The sequence below is a fragment of the Rhamphochromis longiceps genome, linkage group LG20 (assembly GCF_057381845.1).
Source record: "Rhamphochromis longiceps isolate RC_006_pf linkage group LG20, R_longiceps_female_GT1.1, whole genome shotgun sequence".
Taxonomy (NCBI): domain Eukaryota; kingdom Metazoa; phylum Chordata; class Actinopteri; order Cichliformes; family Cichlidae; genus Rhamphochromis; species Rhamphochromis longiceps.
In genome coordinates this window covers 12,079,736-12,100,126 of record NC_140576.1, presented here as the reverse complement: position 1 = coordinate 12,100,126, position 20,391 = coordinate 12,079,736, and the positions used below count along the sequence as shown (strand labels likewise).

At 41.0% G+C, this 20,391-nt stretch overlaps 1 protein-coding gene across 3 annotated transcripts in view; it reads left to right on the top strand.

Annotated features, from left to right (window-relative positions):
- The first annotated feature begins 3,929 nt into the window (after positions 1 to 3,929).
- The window catches only part of trim33 (tripartite motif containing 33), a 35,232-nt gene continuing 18,770 nt past the window's right edge, over positions 3,930 to 20,391 (top strand). For 2 of the 3 annotated variants that reach the window (XM_085392758.1, XM_085392757.1), the window contains exons 1-9: positions 3,954 to 4,575; positions 11,819 to 11,937; positions 15,984 to 16,137; positions 16,502 to 16,634; positions 17,833 to 17,949; positions 18,065 to 18,179; positions 18,736 to 18,882; positions 19,451 to 19,568; positions 19,775 to 20,046. In XM_085392758.1, the coding sequence (XP_085248884.1) occupies positions 3,999 to 4,575; positions 11,819 to 11,937; positions 15,984 to 16,137; positions 16,502 to 16,634; positions 17,833 to 17,949; positions 18,065 to 18,179; positions 18,736 to 18,882; positions 19,451 to 19,568; positions 19,775 to 20,046 (1,752 nt within the window). In that variant the 5' untranslated portion in view covers positions 3,954 to 3,998. Of the gene's footprint in view, positions 4,576 to 11,818; positions 11,938 to 15,983; positions 16,138 to 16,501; positions 16,635 to 17,832; positions 17,950 to 18,064; positions 18,180 to 18,735; positions 18,883 to 19,450; positions 19,569 to 19,774; positions 20,047 to 20,391 lie in introns of all 3 variants that reach the window. The other variant, XM_085392756.1, reaches the window with a different exon arrangement.

The window sequence follows — 20,391 nt, the reverse complement described above, 5'->3', positions numbered from 1 at the left end:
AGAGATTGACGAGGTACAACACAAATACTACGGCAAGGAGGAGTCAGGACGCCAGGTCAGGGGGGAGATATCATCACCCCCACCCGAGATTGGGTACATAGCCCCAAGTGCGATAGGAGAAGGATCGTTGAGTGCGAGAGGAACTGACCTGAAAAATAGGATCATGGCCAAGCTTGAAACCTGGATCCCCCGTAGCCGGTTACCAAGATTACGTGAAGTACCCTCAGAAGGTCTGCTAGATGATGTTAATGCAGCACTACGGGCAATACCTACAACCACAATTACCGACACTAACAAGCTGATCTACAATACGGCAGCAGTGATCAGTGAGATGCTTGGTTACAAGTTGAACAGCCACAAGGGGCAGTACCCTCCATGGAGAAGGAGGCTAGAGGGCAAGATCAAAGTAGCACGGAGGGAGGTTAGCCAACTAACAGAGTTGCAGAAAGGTGCGACAAATAAGGTGCCTAAGAAATACAGCAAGCTGTCCATACCTGAGGCCTTGGAAACTGCCAAGCAAAGACTCACAGCCTTGGCCAGCCGCTTGAGGAGGTACACCAGAGAGATAGAAGGCAGGAGAATAAACCAGCTGTTCTCCACAGAACCAGCAAAGGTGTACTCTCAGTGGCAAGGGAACAATAAGAGAACAGCACCACCAAGGCTGGAGACGGAGCAATACTGGAAGAGCATATGGGAGAAGGACGCAACCCATAACGGCAATGCTCAGTGGCTAGTGGATCTGAGGGCAGACCACAGCGACCTCCCTGAACAGGGTCCAGTAACCATCACAGTGGCAGATATCCAAGAAAGGGTCTCCAGTATGAAGAGTTGGACAGCACCAGGGCCCGACATGGTTCACGCCTACTGGCTGAAGAAGCTGACTGCACTCCACGAGCGTCTGGCAGCACAAATGAACCAGCTGCTAGTTAACGAGAGACACCCGGAATGGCTAACTGAAGGCCGGACGGTCCTGATCCCCAAGGACCCCAAGAAGGGACCGGTCCCCTCCAACTACCGACCAATAACCTGCCTCAGTACTACATGGAAGCTCCTGTCAGGCATCATATCGGCTAAGATGAACAGGCACATGGGTCAATACATGAGCGGGACACAGAAAGGAATTGGCAAGAATACCAGAGGTGCAAAACACCAGCTACTGGTAGACAGAACAATCAGCCGAGACTGCAAGACCAGACTGACCAACCTGTGCACTGCCTGGATTGATTACAAGAAGGCCTATGACTCAATGCCCCACAGCTGGATACTGGAATGCCTAGAATTGTACAAGATCAATGGGACCCTAAGAGCCTTCATCAGGAACTCAATGGGGATGTGGCGTACAACACTAGAGGCCAACTCCAAGCCCATAGCACAAGTCACCATCAAGTGCGGGATCTACCAAGGAGATGCTCTGTCCCCACTGCTGTTCTGCATAGGCCTGAACCCCCTCAGTGAGATCATTAACAAGACTGGCTACGGATACCGACTACGGAACGGAGCAGTTGTCAGCCACCTCCTGTACATGGATGACATCAAGCTGTATGCCAAGAGTGAACGAGACATCGATTCACTGATCCACACTACCAGGCTATACAGCAATGACATTGGAATGTCGTTCGGACTGGAGAAGTGTAGTCGGATGGTAACAAAGAGAGGGAAGGTAGTCAGAACTGAGGGGATTGAACTACCAGAAGGCAACATTGCAGACATAGAGGACAGTTACAAGTACCTGGGGATCCCGCAGGCAAATGGGAACCATGAAGAGGCCGCTAGAAAGGCTGCAACCACCAAGTACCTGCAGAGGGTCAGGCAAGTCCTGAGGAGTCAGCTGAATGGTAAGAACAAGATCCGGGCCATCAACACATACGCCCTGCCCGTGATCAGGTACCCTGCTGGGGTAATAGGCTGGCCAAAGGAGGAGATAGAAGCCACTGACATAAAGACAAGAAAGCTCCTGACCATGCATGGAGGGTTTCACCCCAAGTCCAGCACCCTGAGGCTGTTACGCTAAGCGGAAGGAAGGGGGCCGGGGACTGGTGAGTGTCAGCACCACAGTCCAGGATGAGACAAGGAACATCCAAGAATACATTGGGAAGATGGCCCCAACTGACCGAGTGCTCAGTGAATACCTCAGGCAGCAGAAACCCAAGAAAGAGGAGGGAGACGAGGAACCATCATGGAAGGACAGGCCCCTGCACGGTATGTACCACCGGCAGATAGAGGAGGTGGCTGATATCCAGAAATCCTACCAGTGGCTGGACAAAGCTGGACTGAAAGACAGCACAGAGGCACTAATCATGGCAGCACAAGAACAAGCTCTGAGTACAAGATCCATAGAGGCTGGGGTCTATCACACCAGGCAAGACCCCAGGTGCAGGCTGTGTAAAGATGCCCCAGAGACAATCCAGCACATAACAGCAGGGTGCAAGATGCTAGCAGGCAAGGCATACATGGAACGCCATAACCAAGTGGCCGGCATAGTGTACAGGAACATCTGTGCCGAGTATAACCTAGAAGTCCCGAGGTCAAAATGGGAGATGCCCCCAAGGGTGGTGGAGAATGACCGAGCTAAGATCCTGTGGGACTTCCAGATACAGACGGACAAAATGGTGGTGGCTAACCAACCGGACATAGTGGTGGTAGACAAACAGAAGAAGACGGCCGTAGTGATCGATGTAGCGGTTCCGAATGACAGCAATATCAGGAAGAAGGAACACGAGAAGCTGGAGAAATACCAAGGGCTCAGAGAAGAGCTCGAGAGGATGTGGAGGGTGAAGGTAACGGTGGTCCCCGTGGTAATCGGAGCACTAGGTGCGGTGACTCCCAAGCTAGGCGAGTGGCTCCAGCAGATCCCGGGAATAACATCGGAGATCTCTGTCCAGAAGAGCGCAGTCCTGGGAACAGCTAAGATACTGCGCAGGACCCTCAAGCTCCCAGGCCTCTGGTAGAGGACCCGAGCTTGAAGGATAAACCGCCCGCAGGGGCGTGCTGGGTGTGTTTTTTTTTTTTTATATATATATAAAGCCACTTTAACTGGAAGTATATATATATATATATATATATATATAAAGCCACTTTAACTGGAAGTATATATATAGTGGTGGTAGACAAACAGAAGCGGAAGTATATATACTTCCAGTTAAAGTGGCTTTGTTTAAAGCGTATTGCACACCGCTATATACTGCCCCCTTGTGGTCATCCTACAAACAATGTAGCATGCAGAAGCTGCATGTTGCATATAATGATGCGATGAGAATCCTTTGCAGGATACCTAGAAGTGGTAGTGCCAGTCAGATGTTTGTAGCTGTGGGTGTCTGGACTTTTAAAGCACTTTTAAGAAAGTTAATGTTCAGTTTTAGAGAACGACTGGATGGTTCGAGTAACAGTATAATTTTAGCACTTACAGATCCGACAGTGAGTGGTTCCCGTTACTCATCCAGTCTCAGAAAGCACTGGTTAAAGTGTTTGTGTATTTATTGATTTATTTTAAGTAATTGTGTTTTATGTATATTATGGTTTTATATTTTTACAAATGCTTTATATACTTATTTATATACATATATTTAATGGTATACCTTGTGTTGTGTGTGTGTGTGGGGGGGGGGGGGAGTTGTGTGTGTGTGTTTCTTGTCTTGTTTTTATGGACATGTAGTCTGCCAATAAAGATTGAATTGAATATATATATATATATATATATATATATATATATATATATATATATATATATATATATATATATATATATATATATATATATATATATATATATATCGGCTGTCAACAAACTTACATTTGTTACATTTGTTTGTTAATTTACTTTATAGTATTTCTCTACTAACGCCTTTTTAGTTCTTTCGGAAAGTGTTTCAGCCCATGCACAGATCCCAGATTGCATCACGTGTGCAGAAAATCAAAGGGGCGTCGACGTCATGACGTCCACACGTACTCCTGATTCGAGAAGTTACGCAGGATGTGCAGCGGTTCTAAGAGGAAGGAAGATGGCGGATAACAAAGGCGAAGAGGATATGGAAACGTCTGCTAAGTCGGACTCCGTGCCTTCACTTCAAGATACTGAGCCGCCAGAGACGAAAACCGATAATGCAGTAATAGTCATAGAAACAAATACAAAGGGGGACGAAGAAGGCGAGCCCCGTGAGAACGCAAACGAGGCTCCTACACCCAGCAGTGAAGGTGGAGACGTTAGCAGCAGCAGTAGCAGCGGCAGCAGCGGGGCTGCTGGTGCGGGAGGAGAAACCAACGGTAGCGCTAGCCCGGCTGGGACCAGTAGCACTAATGCAGAGCCGACTGCGGCTGAAGCTGTCGGGGATGCTCCTGTCGGTGGACTCGCCGCTAAAATGTCCCCCCCTCCCGCGGCTTCTGCGGCCACGCCGGTATCCACTCCTATTAATTTACTGGATACGTGCGCAGTGTGTAAACAAAGTCTTCAGAGCCGAGACTGTGAACCAAAACTTCTTCCTTGTCTGCATTCCTTTTGCCTGAAATGTATCCCGCAACCAGACAGACAGATAAGCGTACAGGTTCCTGGACCACACGGACAAACGGACACGCACATAGGTGAGTTTATCCCCAAGTAAGCAGGCCTCGCCGCTTTTTGGGTCGCTCATCTGTTCTCAGTTAACGCTGTTCATCGGAAGTTTGGGATTCAGCACCTGGAAGGGTAAACGATCGCGATTGAAGTGGACCATGTGGCACCTGTTTGCTTATTTTGACTCTTGACCTTTCAAAACGACGAGCTTGTTGTTGGGTAGGTAGTCAGTCTGTCCGTGGTGAGAATCCTAAGTGCCACGAATTAATAATGTCCACCGTAACAAACATGGGAAACAGCAGTAAGCAACACGAATTAAAACCGCTTGAATTACAAGAAGGCGGCGGCTATGCAGGGGTCTCGCTTCCTTTCAGCAGGCTCCTTTCTATACTTATCAGTAGACAGCAGCTAAAACATAGGATGGATGCTGATCACAATACTGTGGGCTGCTGCTTCTCATGCACCACTGCATACTCTGTGCATAAGAAGCATAACAGGAATGACTACTCTACCGTGGTGTCTTCATATGTCCGTGTCTGTGTCCGCATCCGAGTATAATCGAGGCTTCGGTTACAACTTGTAACAAAGAAGCATTCATCTGCAGAGAGATTGAGTTGAAAATGTTTATACGCGTGTATTCTGATTTCTAGAAACCCAAATGTTTGTCGTGTGTACAGCACTTAATAGACATGTGAGTGCTAAGTTGTCATTGAAATGCAACTGCAGGGACTGCTATAAAGTGGAATTTATCTTTTCATGTATTTAGCTCTCTTGATAATGCTATTTTCCCTTATCTTCCCTGATTAGCTCACTTAGTATGTGATGTAAAAATCATAATTCCAAGATAAGGTCCTGTAAATGCGGTGCAACATAATGATGCAGTGAAGGTGTTTCTTGTCACCATATTTGCTACCTTTGTAGCTGTAAGAGTGGACACATCCTAAAGTCTGACTAATGTAGGCTCCTGGGTTCTGATAGATTTTTGGTAAGCCTGATTGTCAGATGCTTAGCAAGAGCACCCCTGGGCTGATCGTTTCAGCTGGTGTACCAAAAGCTTTATCCTGAGAGCAGAGTTAGACTTTTGATCAAAACTGCAGCTGTGCCATGTCTGCTTAGTGAAAACAGGAAAGCAGACCAGGCTTTGTGTTGGTAGACTCTGGCTAATGATACCTTGATGGACAAGACTCGCTTTTCATCTGCTGGGTTTTATCCAAAATCACGAATCAGCATGTGAGGATGGCAGTGAAATAATCTTCAGACACAGTTTCCTTGGTGCAAAAATGTTATAGCTTGTCAAGGGCTCTGGGTTGGCTGGTCTTCCCAGACTAACACTTTAACAACTCACCATATGCTGGTATACAGCTGTAAACATGCTACTACAGCAAACTATACACAGGCTGTCAAGAATTTAACAACTGTGTGACTTTTCTGTCATTGTATGACATTTTGTTGGATGGATTATCTGGTACCCTATTGGATTGGACTGATTTTTATATGAATTTGAAGGTCATCCATGAGTTACTCTAATTACCGAAGTTTACTGTGCAACAAAATACACTGTGTGGAAAAAAACTATTGAGCCACCCACAGTGCTGCTCAGCCATGGAATCCCTTGCTGTGAAGCTCCAGTGCTGCTCAGCCATGGAAGCCCTTGCTGTGAAGCTCCAGTGCAGAGTTTTTGTACTGATGTTAATGCCTGACAAGGTTTAAAAGTCTGCCAGTTCAAATCTTTAGGAGTAGCGATTTCTTTGCACCACAGCACTGTATGACCCTGCTCTGTAACTTTACAGTCTTCCCCTTTCTCTTTTTGGTTAAGTTAACATGGTTCCTAAAACCTGCCACTCTGCAATAATATCATTTACAGCTGATTGTGGAATGTCTAGGAGGGAAGAAATGTCACAAACTGACCTGTTGCAGTGGTAGTATCAACACACAGTACTAGGGCTGCCACAAACGATTATTTTGATAGTCTACTAGTCACCGATTATTTTTGCGATTAGTCGACTAATCAGATCATCATCCATTGGACGTAAAACGTACAGCATATTGCACCAGCATGCATCTGCTCTTATATAACTATCATTAGCTTACAGCTTTATGTGTTTAAGGTATGTCTTAACTAAAAATAAAGACAAGATGATAGTTTATTAAATTTTAATGAAATTTACAGATTGTTTCGATGAAGTTTAATAAACTCCCTGTTATCTAAAATATAACGGGACACTGGAGTATATTCTCGAACATCTCACACTTCTGATAATCAGTTGTCTGCTTGACGTTTATTCAGCTGTGTAAAAACTATAACTTTAATCTCAGCCAAACCGATTTACTCAGGAACAAATAAAATACAAAAAAAAGCCAAACAATAACATGTTTAAGTTATCTAAGTGACTTATGTATGTTTAACCTCAGTAGCGAAAGAGGCGGTGGGTTTGAAAACGATTTGCCGGGAGTCCGGTGTTCTCACGGGCTCTAGTGAGCCTAGCCCCCGGCTCGCTATCGAGCTAGTGGGTAACTGACGTCTCCGAAAACGTCGGCGCGTTTTTGAAAATATGTGGTGTCTTGATAAACTGAGCAGATATTTGAGGTTTATACAGTTACATTCTCGCCTGGAAATATGTTCAACGTTTATTTTGTGACCCAGAAAGAATAATAAGAGTAATTTTAAAACTAACTAGCTGCCGCCGTCGTTTGAAACTGAGCTGGGCTGCGCTATGAATTCTTGGACACAGCTGCTTCTTCTTCTTCTTCTTCTTCTTCAGGGTTTAACGGCAGCTGGCATCCTTGTACATGCAGTGCTGCCCTCTTCTGTTTCAGTCCGTTATTACACTCTTAAATCCTACTACTCATTCCTGCGTCTTTTGTGATCTTACAAAGCTTCAAACGACGCGTCGACTATTAAATCAGTCGTCACGATTTTGATAGTCGACGTAATCGTGACTAGTCGACTAATCGTGGCAGCCCTACACAGTACCACACTTTAACTCACTGTGATGTTTTTAATGACCCATTCTTTTACAAATGCTTGTAAAGCCAGACTGCTTGGCTAGGTCCATGAGTTTACACATACATGGTAATGGGATTGAAACACCTAAATTCAAACCTATGGCGACAGTGTTGTCCATAGAGTGTATAACTAAACCAATCACTTTCCTGTCAGTCTACGCTAGACAAGTGTTGTATTTCTTGCTTCATCCAAAAGACCTTACAAGTTATACTCATATAATTCTTCATTTATCTTTAGCTATGTGAGCACAGTTTTATCTCTTACAATACCTGTCACCAAGCTCTTTTTTTTTTTTTTTTTTTTTTTTTCTTGAGTCATTTTTAATATCACATTGTCTAAGTTCTGTTTTTAGGAGTGACCCTAATATTGCCTTCTGTATCACATGGCCTCTCACTCATCAGGGAATATACTGTTGTTCAGTGGGACTTCTATATTTTCAGTCTTGAATGTTCCTTTTGTGACTCTAGCTGCCACACTCAGTCATACCTGGGCTGGTGTTTAGGAAAACAAAGCAGGGTTGCTTCCCCTTGTTAACATATGGTGCCTTTTAGACCTTGTGTTAAGAAAAGGTTTTATAGCATGTGGAGGAAGTGCCCCCCCCCCCCCACACACACACACACACACACACACACACACACACACACACACACACACACACACACACACACACACACACAAATTTCTGTGTCTGTGCATTGGAGGAACTAGGAATGGTTACAGTTCTTAGAACCCTTTTTGTTAGGGGGAGGTCCTATTTTAGCTCCTTCTGCTGTCTTTCTGCTGGAGGAACAGGAGGAACTATTGAGAGATTTAAGTGCATGTTCAGTGGTGCAGTATAGGCACGTCTCAGAGTGACGACTGTCACTTTAAGAGGTGCATCCTGTAAAAAGTTTCTTAGTAACCAGATTTTAATCATTGATTCATGTGATATTAATATATAAAACATTACAAATGTCCCCTCAGCCCCAGTTACAGCACTGAGCCAGGTTCAGTGATGGATAATAAACTCTCTGCTCTCAGTGGTTACAGGGAAAATTCTTACTACTACAACCAAATATTTTATAAACTTTGAGGTTATTACATTGCATCAAAACAGTTTTTTAAAGAGATCAAAGCTGAAGAGGGTTTTTTGTTGTTGTAGTGGTTTTTTTTATTTATTTATTTTTATTGATTTTTAGTTTTATTTTTATTTTTATTTTTTTAGTGTTCATCTGTGAGTCCGTCAAGAATACAGTTTTCCTCTTTTTTCCACTCACTTTCAAATTTTGTCTGATGGTAGATGCCAATAAGAGCGTGAGCTAATTTAAATTGGGTCAAGATCACACCAAATGTGAAAATTGGTTAAATTTCTTACCCAGTGTTCTTGATGGATCGCCTTCAAACTTCACAAGAATATACTAAGCCTTGGGGGACATGAGTATCTAGGTTAGCTAAGGATTTGACCTTAATTGTCTGCGCAGAAGGTCAAAGTTGAACTTGAAAGAAAATTTCAAGAAACCATATTAAGTAATCAGTAAACTATTTCATATGAAAGGTCATGCAGAATCTGTATGAATCAGTTGTCTATTGTTATCACAGTGATTTGTTAAGATCTGCTCTTTTTGTGCGCAGGGTTACCCATAGGGCCTGATTCATGAATATGACTATTTTTACATTTAGCAGGCTGACATCAGTGTATTGTAATAAAAGCGTGTTGTTATAAAAACGTCATAAAACATCAAAGTTTTAATTTAGGCATTGCTTTTTAGGGGTAGTTATGCTGTCCAAACACTCTTGTATGTAGAGGTTACAGTATATGCAGGGGTAGAGATTTTAAAAGTTCAGAATCGGTGGTACAAGATATTGTTAAATGACAAAACTTGCTTAAAACAGATCACCTTGTTTTTACAAGTTTAACTGTAGCTGTAGTAAATTACGCATACAGGAAGAAAACAGATGCTTCCAGTCTGATACAGTTAACCTAAACATAAAGTTTCAAAATCTATTATGAATTTGTTATTATAATAACAATAGTAATAAGTGTCAACACCAGTTTGCTTAATGGTGAGGTTGGTTTCATTCAAAGCAATGGGTAAAAGAAAAGAGTAATTGGTTTGGCATGTCTTCTTCTTATTTTATTTCCGAAGTCACATTCACTAATGTGGGGAAAGTTAATAGATAAGTATGCTGATGAATTCATTCATTCATTCTTGTGTCTGAACCTTTATACTTCTTATTTATAATGTTGGCTGTAATAGCTGTTGTAATTTATTATGAATTTTTTTCACACATGAACATAAGACAAGTTTGGGAGAATCAGATTGGGATAGTATCCACAGTTTTCCTCTCTCATATCCAGCACAAAGCAAGAAAGTCTGGTCTGTTTCAAATGTGGTCACACATTACTGGAAATACTCGGTTTAGGTGAGTGAGCTGCCTGGATACAGCTTTAAAGAGGCAGGACACAGGATGGTGGCTGTGCTGGAGTGTTGTCTCATATCAATACAGACTATGTACTAGTTAGCTGGCAAACCCAGTAATGAGACCCAATAATTTCAGACATTTGCATTTCAGACCCTTGTTGGGTAAATTGACCTGAACTATATTTGTGTCTGTAGGTGTTTGGCTCTCCAGAGTGATGGATGCAGCCAATGCAAATGTGCTTGAGTGCAGTCTTCAAAATAAATAACACAAAATAAACAACCAGGAAAAACGATGATGGCAAAGTTCATATTAAAGAGGTCCAAAATGCCAAAAGTCACATATCAGAAAGTGGTTACAGTGGACTGTGTTTTTTCTTGCTCGGTTTCATTTCACTGCAAAGAAGTTCTTGGTGCATTATGACTTCTCTGTTGCTCTTCTGAGCAAAACCACAAGACGAGCCAACATTAAAAGTTGTTCCAAAATATTTTTTTTAACACTGCCCCCTGCTGACAGTGCACATGTAGACGATGCTCTCTGCATGGCACCATTGCCAAAACATGCTAGCACCTGCAGTCTGACAGAGGGTCAGGGCTGCAGTACAGTTGTGAACTGTGCTGTAGTGGTTCTTGCAGATGTAATTACTGAAATATCCAAAAGTAGCTGACGGTGTTACTGAGTAATGCTTTATCTGATGTACAAAGTTAGATGTGGACTTTTAAGCTCAGCTTTGCTTCATACCCAGACTTAATCTTCTTGGTATGGATCTGTTTTGCCTGGATCACTTGTGGTTAACCTGTTGTTGTCTACTAATGCAAGTTACTTCTGCAGGATAATTTTGGATTTGGATAATTAATTTAATTAGTTGAATCAACCTGTGTGTGTTTTAGCATGCTGTAGCTTTATTTTCCCCTCGCATTTTCTTTTTCTTTTTCTTTTCTTTTTTTTTTTTTGACAGAGAGCCCTGTCCAGTTTAAAATAAGCTTCTACTTGTTTATGCATATATAGAGTTGTGGAGCTGAGGTCCAGTTCAAAGTGACATCAGTGTGGTGCATTTATTTTTGTGTGTGTACTTTTGTGTATGGTTGTGTGGGTTTCTCAACACAGTTCTAGTCCATCTGTTCTCACAACCAATCACACAACAACTCATGCAGCTGGAGCTCACACAAACCGGCCGTATGCTGTTCAAGTCAGTGTAGACCAGCTCAAACCGGTTTACACTGGTTATACCTCAGCTGGCTTGAGGGAGGGTGGGGGGATTTATAGGTTTATGAGGTAGAGGAGGGGTATTCTGTTACACCAATTAATTTTAAGTTTCATTTTGTGACTAATATTAGATTTAGAAATTGTGTGGGAAAGTGCTGAACTAATTATTTGTTGGCATCTGATTATAGCAGTAATTCCATTAACAAAACCAGATAAAATGATTAAGTGGAACAGTCGTTGTTTTCTGGCCATGTGATTTAATATGCTAATAAAATGCCAAGAATGATGAGATTGAATCTTCTGCAGACAAGCACTAAATCAATTAGCTTCCATGAATAGGCATGGATGTTCCAGTGTGCCAAGAATTCATAATAACAACAGGAATTCACCTAAAAGAAATTATAAGACAGTCTGCTGAAGGACGGTTATTATTCCCTTTTATTTGAAACAGGACTTTTCTTAGCTTAATAAGCCAGGTCATAAATTGGATATGGGCCTGTCCTTGATGGTGACTGCTGCTTTGGCTTGTTTCCATTTTTTTTTCCTAAATATCAGCCAGTATCACTTGTTTTGCTTAAGACCTGATCTGCAGTCCAGTGTTTGAACGTTTGACTTTCTTTGACCCCAGTCTCTCCTTGTTTTCTCTCTTCTGTCTTTAGTTAATGTCATGCGGTGTTCGGTTTGCCACCAGGACTACAAGCAAAGTGATATTATTGACAACTACTTTGTCAAAGATACTACAGAGGCCACCAGCACATCAGATGAAAAAGCTGCACAGGTATGTAGACATGGTTGGTTTGTTTGTATTTGGACCAGTGCTTGAAGACTTTTGTCTGCTGTTTGGCAAGATCTCAACTGAGGTTGAAATTTTTAATTTCTTTAAAATAATCTCAAAAAGGATCCAGTCCTTTTTGTTGTGAACATATAAAAACTGAAAATTACATCACGCACATACAGTAACACTAACTCAAGTGAGTTGGTAAACATGGATAATATAGACTCATTACACATTACTCATTAATGGGTTGTATCTCAGACCCATATTCAACATGTTATATTTTGCTCATTCTGTGCCACAAGTTCGTCTGAGTAAGAATACATATTCAACAACTAGTTAAAAACTTTCATCTGATTATGCAGAGTTGCCTTTGTTACACCAACTCATTCCTGTTGTCTGCATTTGGATAAACAAAATAACAGAAATAACTCAGTATCGTTCAACCATTTTCACATCCACCACAGGTTCCACTGTCCCATTGCCTATGAATCGTGATTCAAAAGTTATCCATAGGCAGCCATTTGCCACTGCAGCAATAATTTGGGCCAACTAGTTACAGATTTCTTCCTTTTGCAGGTCCCTCCTATCCGACCTATTACCCATGTTGTCACAGTCGCACGTCATGCCCCTCACTGTCCCAAGTACAGTCCTCCTTCACGCACTATACTGGATGCACATATTCAGTTTTTCGTGTATGAAAATGTTCGATCTTTTTCTAAGCTGCAGTTTCTAAACACAGTTGCTCATTGATGTTTATCAATAAATAGTTGGAAATGTCACATAAGTAGCTGTAAACAGTCCTGAGGTGGCTGCCAAGCAACAGTCACACAGATCAAGACGTGCACTGTTTAAGAGTTGCAACTTTAAATCTCCAGGCTAGCATATCCACTTCAGGTTGCTGTCATTTACCAAAATCAGATGAGTTCATCTGATTGCTGTTGTGCAGTAAATGGCATGGCTTTAAAAAATTCTTGTGACTAGAAGGATAGTTAAGGTTCATTCAAGTTGTATACATTGACACTAGGGCTGTTCGATATGACAATATTAAACATCTATTGTTTCATATTATACGCTATTGTTTATTTTGTGGTGTCGCAAAATTCACTGTTTACAGCAATATTTTTTCATCATTTTGATGGTCACTGTAGTGGCTATATTAATTTATCAAAGTTCTCTCTTTCTCTTATATTTAAAATAACCACACTATGGACAGATACGTGACTGTTTTATGCGTCTGTTTTCACAATAAAGCTCATGATCCTGTTGAGATTTTTCCAAATAAACTGAAATGATGACAAAATACAATATTCTCAAACATCAAATTTCAGGACAAATTACCTCAAATAAAAACATGAAGTAACTATAAATGGCACTTATAGTCACCATGAGAATACCAGCATGGCCAGTAATGATGAGGAAGAACCGGGTAGCTCCAAACAGAAGGACCAGTCAAAACAAATCGAGAACCTTATTTCCAAATGAGGGGCTACCTCTGTAGCATGGACATGGTTTGGTAATGAAAAGTCTGACACGGACCAGAAAACTGTACTATGCAAATGATGCCACCAACCGGTCCCCACCACAGACTCAAACACGGCAAACTTCTTCAACCACCTACGAAAGTATCAGTTTGAAAGAGCATGGAGAGAGTTTACGAATGAGAAGCAAAAAAGAGCTATCAGGTGGTAAAAAAAAATAAACCTTAGACTCAAATGTTAGAACAAGCTTTTCCCCGCAACACGCCGTGTAATAAATTCTCACAAAGAAAATGGCGGCCGTTAGAACTTACGTCTAAAAATATATAGTTTCATGCATCGGTCAAAACACTCAACTCCAGGAACATGACACCCAGCTGAAAACACAAGTCAAGATGCCGAAGATTCACTGAATTTACAGAAAATGTGAAATCTTTATGATATATATCATTATCGGGATAAGAAATGTTTATATGGGGATATGAGATTTTGGTCATATTGCACAGCCCTAATTGACACCTGTTCTTCTGGTTCTAGTTAATGTTCAACCGTCTGTTACCCACTTTGGTGATTTTTTTTTTTTTTTTCTTTTTTGTTTTTGTTTTTGTTTTTCAAACCAGTTTTTGTGAGACAGTAAACCTGTTCCTGAAGAACTGTGGGCTGCGATGGTACCTTCTAGTATGCTTTTATTTTAAATCCTTTGTGAATGTTCATCTGCTTTAGCACTTATCCAATTTGGGGTTGTAAGTGGGGGAGCTTGAACTTGTCCCAGCTGGCACTGGGTGTGAGGCGGGATTTACCCTAGAGAGGTTATCAGTCTATCACATCACTAATAGAGAGAGATCATTCAATCATCCATGCTCACATTCACACTTGCAACCATTTCAGAATCTCCAGTTAACTTAACACACGTGTTTTTGGACGGTGGCAAGAAATTCGAGGAAAGCCAAGCAGGCACAGGGAGAACATGCAAACTCCACACTGTGACCTGTGACATGATAAAAGCCAAGTAAAAACACCAAGGCTCCTTTCAGAAGCTTTATCTTTAGATGTTAGGGAAGTTGTAAATATCAGCTGGATTTTAAATTTCCCCTACCAGGGTCCAGTTTTTCAAAAGTAATCTGGTAGTATTAATCCAATCAGACAGGACCAAATCCTGAAATCTAGTTCAAAGGAACAACAGGATCATGTAATCAGATAGGATCAGGTGACCCAGCTAATTTTTTTTAATCCATATCAAATCTCTAGTTTGAACAGGATAATGATTATTGTGATCCAGAATATCAAGGATTACCATAATCCCTGATTCAGACTGGATTACAATGGAAAAAATAAACCAAAGTCAAAATCAAAAGGTTGTCAAGAAAGAAAACTAGAACTCTTAAACAGTGTTACAAGACTGTCAAACTGATACATGTCCTTTAAATGCAAAATTTAAAGGACACCTACACAGCCCCCCCCCCCCCCCCCCCCCAAAAAAAAAATAAAAAAAAATTTTTTTACATAAAATTTCTTTTAGCAATATTACACCATGCTACATGTTGTTCTCCTCAATATTTTCAACTTGTCATGATATAAATACAATAATTCAAAGTAGATGCGTTCAAGTTAAAGTACTTGTAATCTGGGTTTGGTAATATTTAAAAGTCCGTACATGAATCAGAATGATCCTATTTAGTTCTTGTTTAAAACTGGCAAGTGACAAAACTGAGGCGCATTACATGATCTGTGGAAGTGCAAACAGCTTACCAAAACGAGGTAATTTTTATCTGGATTATACCTTTTCAGGTTCTAATTTCACTCCGGCTTTCCATCCTCGTGCCGTTAAAAACATATGAAAATGGCATTAGTTCAGTCTCCCAAAACAAGTCTTGAAGAGTCATTTAGATTCTTCAAACAGGAATTTTGCCAGTATCTTAATGTGGAAGACTTAGTTAGTTGTAATCATATTATTTTAATTTTCAGTTATTTGTCAAAACAAATGAGTATCTTTCAGTGATGACACAAAATTGACTACCAGATCATCCTTAAAACTTAAAAATGCAGATTTATGTTGCAGTGAAGAAGCTGAATATTGTTTGAATTCATTGGTTTTCTTTTACTGCTGCAAGTAAAACCACACTCCTGCACCTCGTGACCCACTAAAATGACCCACAACATTTCAGAATTAAATACCCCAACACCTTTTAGAGTTGTGTATAATTCACACTTTTCCAAGATTAAACCTTCACTTATTTTTAATGTTAGTGTTAGAAAAATAAATTGTAAACTATTGTCAGTTTTAACAAGTTACCTACAAAACAGAGTTACTGTGAGAATAATTCTGTATTAATATATCTTTGGTGTATTTGCGCCATAGAGCGAGAATTTGATAGTTCATGCTTTGTCAAAATATGTTTTATAATGGTGGATTATTACTTTTTTTTTTTTTTTTTTTTTGGTAGCACAAAATGTTACATTGTCCCAAAAATGGTGTTTAAAAAAAAAAAGAAGACTAGATTATGATGTTGGTATGATATCACCACATTTTGATACTTTGTTTTAGGTGCTAATTGGTGTTGTCTTTCCAAGGTGTGCACAAGTTGTGAGGACAATGCAGGAACTATAGGGTTTTGTGTGGAGTGTGGAGAGTGGCTGTGTAAAACCTGTGTGGAGGCCCACCAGAGGGTGAAAATCACAAAGGACCACAAAATTCGTACAAAGGAGGATGCTGATGCTGCGTCTGGTAAGACTCCGACTCTTACAGTGAAGTTTTGGCTGCTACTTAGTGAGGCTAACATTACAAAAGACTGAACGAGGCAAACAGTAGTTGACATGCAGTGTCTGTGGTAAAGCTGATTGGTTGTTGCCATGGTAATAGTGCTGCAGATCTCATGGATTCGATGGAACCCCTCAGGCTGGAGAGAGGATCCAATCTCTAGTTTTCTTATAGCTTCTGTCTTATTTTCTCTTTCTTTGCAGTCTTGTTTGATCTTCCATTGACTTGTGTTGTTTTGTTTGTTTTTTTTCCTTGTGGTCATTTTCACTCCTTGCCAGTATCACTATTTTCCTGAGTGTTCATGATGTCTTCTTCTGGTGTGTATTTACAGAGTCTGTCAGCACCTCAGAACAGAGGCCCGTTTTTTGCCCCATCCACAAGCAGGAGCCACTGAAGCTTTTCTGTGAGACATGTGACACTTTAACCTGTAGGGACTGCCAGCTGCTGGAGCACAAGGAGCACAGGTAGCTCAGCATGCACATGCCTTTTTCATCTGTCAGCTGCTTGTCTTTCAGCTTTCTTATGTGGTAAAGTGTCTCTATCTTGTGTGACTAATTGCACAGTGTGTTTTTGTTTTTACCCCAATAATCCTAACATTGGGCTACTGCAGTAACCCAGCACACTAAGGTTTAAGAATGATTGCCTACTTTGCTGGCAGCCACTGGTGTCTGGGCATTTTGCACCTCTTTCATATTGACACACCAAATTTAATGTACATACTGCCATGAGGCTTTAAAATGTTTTGTTTACAGGTTAGCAGGTTAGGATTCAGTAGTAATATAATGAGAATATTGTTTTTGTATCAAATTATGCTTATCAGTTTCAATTATTCCAAAGAGAGACTCACCTTTAGGAACATCAACCCTTTTTTCCATTATCTGCACAAAACTAATAAATCGTCTGCCCTCTAATTGAAAGTTGTTTGCAACTTGATGGTATCAAAGTCTATCTAGAACAACCGTTCCCACTCAGCAGCTATCTTAGCAACCCCCCAGGTATTTATCTACACACTTATTTTGAAGCAACTGTGAAAATGAATGAGGAGCGATACTTTTAATGTCAGTGGTCATAAAACAGGACATGAAAACAGGAATAGAATAACTTAATTAATAAATTAATTTTCCCCACAAGGGGAAATCCAAGCATGTGTAGCATGCTCCCCAAAGCTGGTGCCAGGAGTCCAGCGGTCCACCTAAACAAAGGGCTCTTATACTTAAACATATACAGAGTAGGTGTCCCTCCTATACCATAAATCAGTAAGAGAAGGTACGACCTCTCTCATGACCTTAGGATGTGTGTGCATGCCAGAACCCTGTGGAAGGCACACACAGTCTTTGCAGACTACTAAGGATCAGACATCCTATCAATATGCAATTGATTATATAACTCTAAGCATGTATGAGTATATATTTCTAAGCATAAATGACAATCCACAATATAAAACAGTCAGCGTCTCTGGCTTCTTCTGATGAGCTCTGAGCACATGTCTTGCTAATTCACTTTAAGGGTGCAATAAGCCAAGAAGAACGACAAGTAAACATGGTTCATGGTGATTCAACCTGCCATGAACCCTTATTTTGTGCGTGTATGATTTGGTGTTCTTTGAGTACTGTGTCATTTGTTCTTATATTTTTTTTCCTGATGTTATCTTTCAACTCCCAGGTACCAGTTTCTGGAAGAGGCTTTCCAGAACCATAAAAGCATCATTGAGACCACTATGGCCAAATTACAGGAAAAGAAGAACTTTGTCCATTATTCTGTCTCTCAGGTGCAAAGCAGGTGCGACTTTTTCATAACCAGTGCTACCTGTTGACACAGTTGGGGGATGTATATACTTCTGGCTGGTATTTCTATGTAAATCATTTGTGTCCTCTTTTTGCTTACCTTAACCCAGGTTAAAAGAACTTAATGAGACACACAGGAAGGTGGAGCATGAGATCAAAATTGCAGTTTTTACTCTTATAAATGAAATCAACAAAAAGGGCAAGTCTCTGCTGCAGCAGTTGGAGGTAAGAGAATATTAGTGGAAGCTAGTCTGGATCAGAACTTAATAATTTGCTGCAAATTCATAATTGGTTTGGTGGAATGGATTGAAATTACAGCAGCAGTACTTGAACGAATTTATGAGAGCTCAGGCTGTGCCAGGCGACTCACTGTAACAGCGTTGAAACATAGTAATTTCACTGAAATTGCACAGTTAAAGACGTGTGGTTGGCAAAAGGCTTTTCGAGAGTTTTTATGTCTGGAGCCCGGCTCATAGATGCAAGCATTTTGTTAGCGGAACCTTTTTCACATTGTGTTTCTACACTTCATGTATTGTGCCTATTTTCTTATTATTTTTTTTTGCTATTTTCTGTTAAACTCTACCGCAGTAACCCAGGCAACCTGCAGGGATTGTTAGATTTTAATCTAATCAAATCTAAGGATCTAATCCTTTTCCATGCATGTGCTTTATTTTTGCCTTGAGGGAGATTTGGCTTGATCATGACTTATTCATTCAGCTGGAGTGTTTAGACTCTTTGAGTAGCAATTTCTTAACCAATATAATCTCTCTTTTTGTCTTAGAGTGTGACCAAAGAACGCAGTATGAGGCTTGTGGCTCAGCATAAAGACACTACCCAACTGGCACAACAGATTCATCATGTGCTCAACTTCTGCCACTGGGCCATCACTACTGGCAGCAGCACAGCACTGCTCTACAGCAAGAGGCTGGTATGTTTCTCAAGGGCTCCAGATGATCAGCAGTGGAGATGGTGGAGCTAACTGTATGGCCTGAACAAAGCAGACTTGAAAAAGCATTGGATTTGGCTTTAAGCGGATGCCAAAGCCCCGTACATCCAAAGAATCATACTATATAAAGTGTTTGATCTTCTTTTAATGAATATTTTAGTCACATGACCTAATGATCGTGATCACGTGTGAATTGCAATTAATATAAGGAGGTATGGTAGCTTGTATGTTAGTGTTTTTATTGCCTGTGGTTCTATGTAATGGAGCAATTTAAGAAGAGTATTTTTGTCCCTGTTGTACCCTGCTGGCCAAGCTGTATTGATATAGTTGCAAAATTAATCCCCTTGTATGTGGATGGATGGCTCTGCCATGTGAATTTAACCGCCTACCACAAGATAGCCAGCAAATGTGATAATTGAGATAAATTTGTTGTGGGATTGTTGAGTAATGCTCCCAAAGGGCCTGCTGATAAACATAATATTTGTTGCTTGCTTAGCCAGGCTCTGTAACTGAAGAACATTATTCTCTGTGTGTGCATGAATGCATGCAGATCCTGTATCAGCTACGCCAGCTCTTCAAAGTTAGACTGGAGCCAGCACCCCAGGCCAACGGAGTTGTGCGCTTCTTCTGTGACCCCACCTTCTGGGCCAAAAATGTGGTTAATCTAGGTGAGAGAAATGTATACCCAAATTATACCTCATCAACTACCATGTCAGTGCATTAAGTATTGATTTGTTCTAGTGAATATTTCGTCTAATGTTCTTACAAGCTGTTTATTTCTACGTGACAGACACTGCTCTAAGTAAATAAAGGGATCGTTTATTCCGTGTGCTTCTTTAAATTCAGCTCACTGGCCTCCATCCTCTTGTTTTAGGTAATTTGGTTATTGAGAAACCACCTCCACCTGCACAGCCGCCCGGCGCCGTGATGGTAAGCGGACCACCTATATCCCCAGTTCAAGGTCTCCCCAGCAAACACCCAGGACAGATCAACCTGGCACAACTCAGACTGCAACACATGCAGCAGGCAGCTTATGCACACCAGAAGCAGCAGCACCAACAACAACAGCAGCAACACCAGCAGCAAATACAGCAACAGATGCGCATTGCATCCAGGCAGGCTGGCCCATCCATGGTTCAGCAGCAGGTATGAAATCATTCCCAGCTAAGGGGCCATTTTGGAATAAACTGTAAATCTAGTGTAGCAAAAAATAATGTGTTACTAAACCTCTGTGTCAGCAGTGTGGATGGATGCTGCAATACCTCTTAAATACTTTTATTGGCTTCAAATCTGGCAAAAAACATTTACTTAGACAAAAAAGTTCAGTGAGACTTAATTTAAAAACATGTTTCCTGTTGGGAATAAGTAGAATTCTAGAAGTTTGAGAAGCTGTAGTAGTTGAAGTGTCTCCGTAGAATAAATGATTGAAGTGATTGCCATATGAGCATTAATCATCATCATTGACATGTCTCTGGCGACCATGTTTGCTAG